This window comes from Octopus sinensis, linkage group LG4 (genome assembly GCF_006345805.1).
Source record: "Octopus sinensis linkage group LG4, ASM634580v1, whole genome shotgun sequence".
Classification (NCBI taxonomy): Eukaryota; Metazoa; Mollusca; class Cephalopoda; order Octopoda; family Octopodidae; genus Octopus; species Octopus sinensis.
Window position 1 is genome coordinate 82,958,439 of NC_043000.1, and position 5,253 is coordinate 82,963,691.

At 33.9% G+C, this 5,253-nt stretch overlaps 1 protein-coding gene across 1 annotated transcript; it reads right to left on the bottom strand.

Annotated features, from left to right (window-relative positions):
• Positions 1-2,147: 2,147 nt before the first annotated feature.
• On the bottom strand, positions 2,148-5,006 carry LOC115210636 (DNA repair protein RAD51 homolog 2-like). Its single transcript, XM_029779285.2, has one exon. The coding sequence runs from the start codon at positions 3,981-3,983 to the stop codon at positions 2,907-2,909; it is 1,077 nt and encodes a 358-aa protein (XP_029635145.1). The 5' UTR covers positions 3,984-5,006; the 3' UTR covers positions 2,148-2,906.
• Between the last annotated feature and the right edge of the window lie 247 nt (positions 5,007-5,253).

Consider the following 5,253-nt stretch of genomic DNA (forward strand, 5'->3'; position numbering starts at 1 on the left):
ACATTAGTGTGAGGAAAAAATTGGCTTAATAGAGAAATGAATATTGATTGTTAAACACAAAAAATTGTCCTGATATTTTATTAGCAACCTCAATTACAATTGGGTCAAAATTTCTTGAAACAAAAAGTACCTGTCACATATGTTCCAAACTCTCAACTTCAATAACTATGCAGACCAATTTTTACTCCTAAAAACAAGTAGTGAGAAATCAGAAACTACAGTTTGCCCCACCCACCATCACTATTACAAAATAATAGAGTAATAGCGTGTGTGTATATTTATGTATTTTTCATGGTTACAATAACTCTTCTGGAATACAATTTACTCCTCAACATACAACCACATGGTTCCGGATTCAGTCCCACTGCATGGCATCTTGAGCAAATGTCTACTACTATAACTTTTGAGTGGATTTGGTAGACGGAAACTGAAAGAAGCCCGTCATATATATGTATATGTTTGTCCCCGCCAACATTGCTTGACAACCGATGCTGGTGTGTTTACGTCCCCATAGCTTAGCCGTTCGGCATAAGAGACCGATAGAATAAGTACTAGGCTTACATATTCCTGGTGTCGATTTGCTCAACTAAAGGCGGTGCTCCAGCACAGCCGCAGTCAAATGACAGAGACAAATAAAAGAATATATTTCAATTTAAAAAATATTAAAACATCTGTTTTATTTCCATTTGTGTTTACCTTTTTGGTTAATGTTGACATTATTACCCAGAGAAAAAATAGTGCAACAGGTGTAAAAAGTGCAGAAAACGAATCTGAAAACAAAAATGTTTGTGTGATTGTGTGTGTGTGTATATATATATATATATATATATATATATATAGTAGAAGTAAGAACCCAAACCCTTAGCATCCAAGTTCCTGAGGAAAAGCCTAATTTGTGATTTCAAAAGGATTATATTTTCCTCAAAGTTACGAGGGAAAAACTCGGATCTTGTGAATTTTCCAAAGACCTCTCCCCACTCTATTGGAAAAGATTTCCCCCACAAATTTCTTCATAATTGTAATCTATACTGTTTGAAAGGTATTTATATAAAATTTGATTTTAAAAAAACCCATTTCCTAAAAGTTATGAGGGAAAAACATTGGATCTTGTGAATTTTCTGAAGGCCTCTCCCCACCTCATCCCCATTGCTCTCTGCATATTTTTGTTCTCTGATTCACTTTTTTTCCCCAGTTTCGTTTCTGGGTAATAATGTCAACATTAACCACCTTTTTCCCTTTGTTCAAAATAAGAGGTAAAAGAGACGTAAGTAGAAACACAGCACCAGTGTTAAAAATATATGGCAATATAATTACTATTATAGCTGCCAAGGCAGCGATTTTCCTGTTAATATAAAATTGAGAAACTCTCGCTATGTAAGAGGTAGAGTTTGGTTATTTTTGTATTTTAGCAGCAGAAATTGAATTCTGCTTTCTTTTTTTACAGGAACACACTATATCGAGGGCGTTTCAAAATTTAAATCCCCCCACCTCACCAAAATTTCGACCTTTCCCTTTTAAACTTTTTTGGCGAAATACAGAGATTATGATTCGGGGGAAAAAAATCTGTAAAATTTCAATTTTTCAAAAACAAAAAAAAAAAAAAAGATAAATTAAACACCCCCCCCGTCCCATGACAAGAAGTGAAATTAAAGTGTTTTCTCTACTAATGTTTCATGACGAACATGTGGTTGAGGGTCTCTTGGAATTAAGTGAGGTATGTAAAAAAAAAAAGATTTTTTGCACACATACACACAACAAAATGACATTAAAAATTTCTTTTCCTCTTTTACTATTTCGTATTTAGAAAGTTGATCCTCAGTTTGGCTGTCGTTTCTAGCTTGTCAGATTTCCGGTTGGGGCGGGTTTAAATTTTGAAATTTTTCCTTCTTTGGTAACTCATAATTAAATTTTGAAAATGCTTTTCTAGCATGTCAGGTTTTCTGTTTAGATACTTTTTGCACCTGCAATTTTATAATTCTATGCACGCATGAAACATTAGTAGAGAAAACTTTAATTTCACTTTTTGTCATGGGGCAGAGGGGAAGGGATATTTATTATTTTTTTTGAAAATTGAAATTTTACAAATTTTTTCCAGATTCATAATCTCCTTATTTTTCTACGTATTTTGCCCCCCAATTTTTTTTTAAAAAAAGTGAAAATTTAATAAATTTGGGGAGAGGGGACTTAAATTTTGAAATGCAGATTTTTTTGCAGATTCGGAATCTCCACCCTCCATATAGTGTGTTCATGTAAAAATAAAACCCCCCAAAACATCGCAAAGGGGGTGCGGTCCATGATCTTTACCCCTGTTTAATAACAAGAAAAATCAGCAAAGTGAAAAGTTGTCAAAAGATGATTTATACATTAGTTGGGATTGATGAAAAGTTAATAAAATTTAAAACATTATTCAACATTGATATATGCTTGATGTTCATTTTTTTTTTTTTTATTATCCTGGTTTGGATAAGACAGTGCCTTAATTTAATAACTGAGCTAACGTTTTCTACTCATTGGTATTTTTAATTAGTTTCTTTCTTCGCTATATTACATATAACAGTACTAACTTGGCTATTTTCGTAGCTAATGAAAATCGTGATTAAATTTAGCTACTGAAATGGTGAACAATTATTTTAATGAATTAAGGAAGAGAAGGAGGAAGGTTTAAAGTAATTTTAGAGTAACTAGGAAGAAGCTTATATGGTGGTATCACTGTAAGATTAAAAATAAATAACAGAACCTAGATGACATCATCGGACAGGTAAATACCCGTAAAATTTCTTGCTTATAGATGTAGGATCAATTTGTACAGAACATAAGTGGCTTGGAGATAACGGATACCCGGAGGATCGGGGTGAGTGAAAATTTGTTTTGAACATATCGCAAGTGACAAAGGTGTTGACACTGATTTAAAGCACATCAGTTCTTACACGAATTCGTTGGACAGTTGGGTCAGTGCCATAATAATGGTACGCAGAGTCTTTCTCTTGCACAATTCCAGCAGATTGAATGGTGTAATAAAACGATGTGAAAGGTGCAATGGGAGATTTAGCTACCATTACCTGCCGAAGAACAGAATCTACGTATTCAATTATTAGACGTGTGTTCACGCTGTGACTCCAAGTATTTCCTAATGCTACTGTCGCATACGCATTCCCCGCGTTACAAGTTTGAAAATCTTTAGAAGTGGTTGCCAACCTAGTTGTAATTTGATTGGTGACAACTACCGGTATCTGAAAAGATTCTGAAATATTCTTAAGTATGGCGGCAGTTTTAGTAAGGAAATTTGTTCGTTCTGCCATATTATATTCTAAATGTCCTCCGAATTCTTTCCTAACTAAAGAAGCGATCGAATCAACTATAAGCAATTTCACCTTCTGAGATATTATGTCCATTTCCAGTTCCTGAAATCTGTTTACTAAACTGTCACAAGTCGAATGGAAATCGACCAAGACGTTCTCTGTAAGATTCTTCAAACGGTCTTCATCGTTGAAGTAATCCGGATATTTGTTTCGGGCCATTTCCACCAATCTACTGGCACTGAAAGTTGATTCTGTATCTATGTAGATCACACGACCAGCCATACCACACATCTCTGTCGGCAATGTGGACAACAACGATAACATCATACAAAACTGCGTCTTCCCACACCCGGCTGGTCCCGCCAGTTCTGTGATACTTCCAATAGGAATTCCTCCGTGGAGCACTTTGTCTAAATCCGGCAGTGATGTGGCGAAAAATGGACATGTGTTCGTCTTTAGCTTTCTTTTTTGTAATAGTTGTGCTGCAGTGCAAGCTTTCGGAGCACAAAGTAAACTAACATTTCGTATAAGTTCCTCAACTGATGACTGGCTTTTACCTATTATTTTGAACAATTCTAAAGTTGATCGACTCAAAACATCTTTACAAGTCCTGAGGTTTTGCTGCTGGAGTCGCTTTACGTCATCAGAGTTGTGTGAAGTCCTCTTAATTTTCCTCAGTGCCATAACCTAGGACCTTCTACGAGTAGAATAGAGCAAAATACAAATAATTCCATAAACAGGATGATTAAAAGGCTAGAAAGTGGGAATGCTTACACCGGTACTGGCATTAATCGGTGTAAAACGAAAGCTGTCCGTTTCGTAAAATAAATCATAGGATAATATGATAATTTGTTAATTAGTTAAATTAACGAAATAAATAAATAAACTAGCTGATGAAATGTATATTGAAAAAAATTATAGTGTCTAAACGTTTAAAAAAAGCTCATTTGGGTTAGTATTTGGAATGGATTTATTCAGAGATATGTCACCTGTATGTTACATTCCTCGTACGGACTTTCGAAATAGCTGTAACACATAAATCGTAATTACTCCGTTCCATTGCTTTTTTTTTCTTTCGGGATTTTTCTACGTTCCTACATTCCAAAATACTTGTGGGGAAGTGGGGCTGACATTTTTAAAAAAGAAAAATATTTAATCCGCTCATTCTCCCTTCAGAACAACAGCCACCACCACAAATTTTTGTTTTCTTTTTCGCTATTTTTCGACATGTTACAATATTCTCCACTTTGAAATACTTATAATCTGCATTTAGAGAGAAAAGTTTTCGTACTCCACTTCTTCATCGTAGTTTTCACGATTAAAATCCCGAAAGTAAAATAAAATAAAATAAAACTGAAAGTAGAAGTGTTGTCATTCTTACAGATGTATACCCTACCGAATTTGTTTTCTCATAGCTTCCGGGGAAAAAATGAACATTTTTTAATAAAATTTTCTACAAATATGCTTCAGATGATATAGATTCTCAGTATATCGAAATTTGGATCAATTCAATTTCAAATTTATTGTGAAAAAATGTTTCCAAGGGTGAGGTGTGGAGTTTCAGAAAATTCGCATGAGACGGCTTTCTTTCAGAAAAATGGGTGATTTTTTAAAGAAATTTTCTAAAAATACTTTTCAGAGTGTGTAAATTTCGATTAGGTAATAGTTTGGTTATCTCACCCCAATTTAAAAATTGGGTTATCTCCCCTACGCCGTTTTACGAGATATATCGGTACTTTTGGTTATCTCCAACTAAAAAAAATGTTTAACCTTCAATAAAACAAAAAAATAAAAATTAATAAACATAAAAAGTGAAAAGATGAAACGTTTTGTATCTGATAATATTACAATTTTGTTTACAATAATGTTTTCTTTTGACACATTCTACCAGTATACGAAGTTTCAAATTTTTTAGTTAACTAGAAAATTCCGTCCATCAAACAGAAAAGATCCA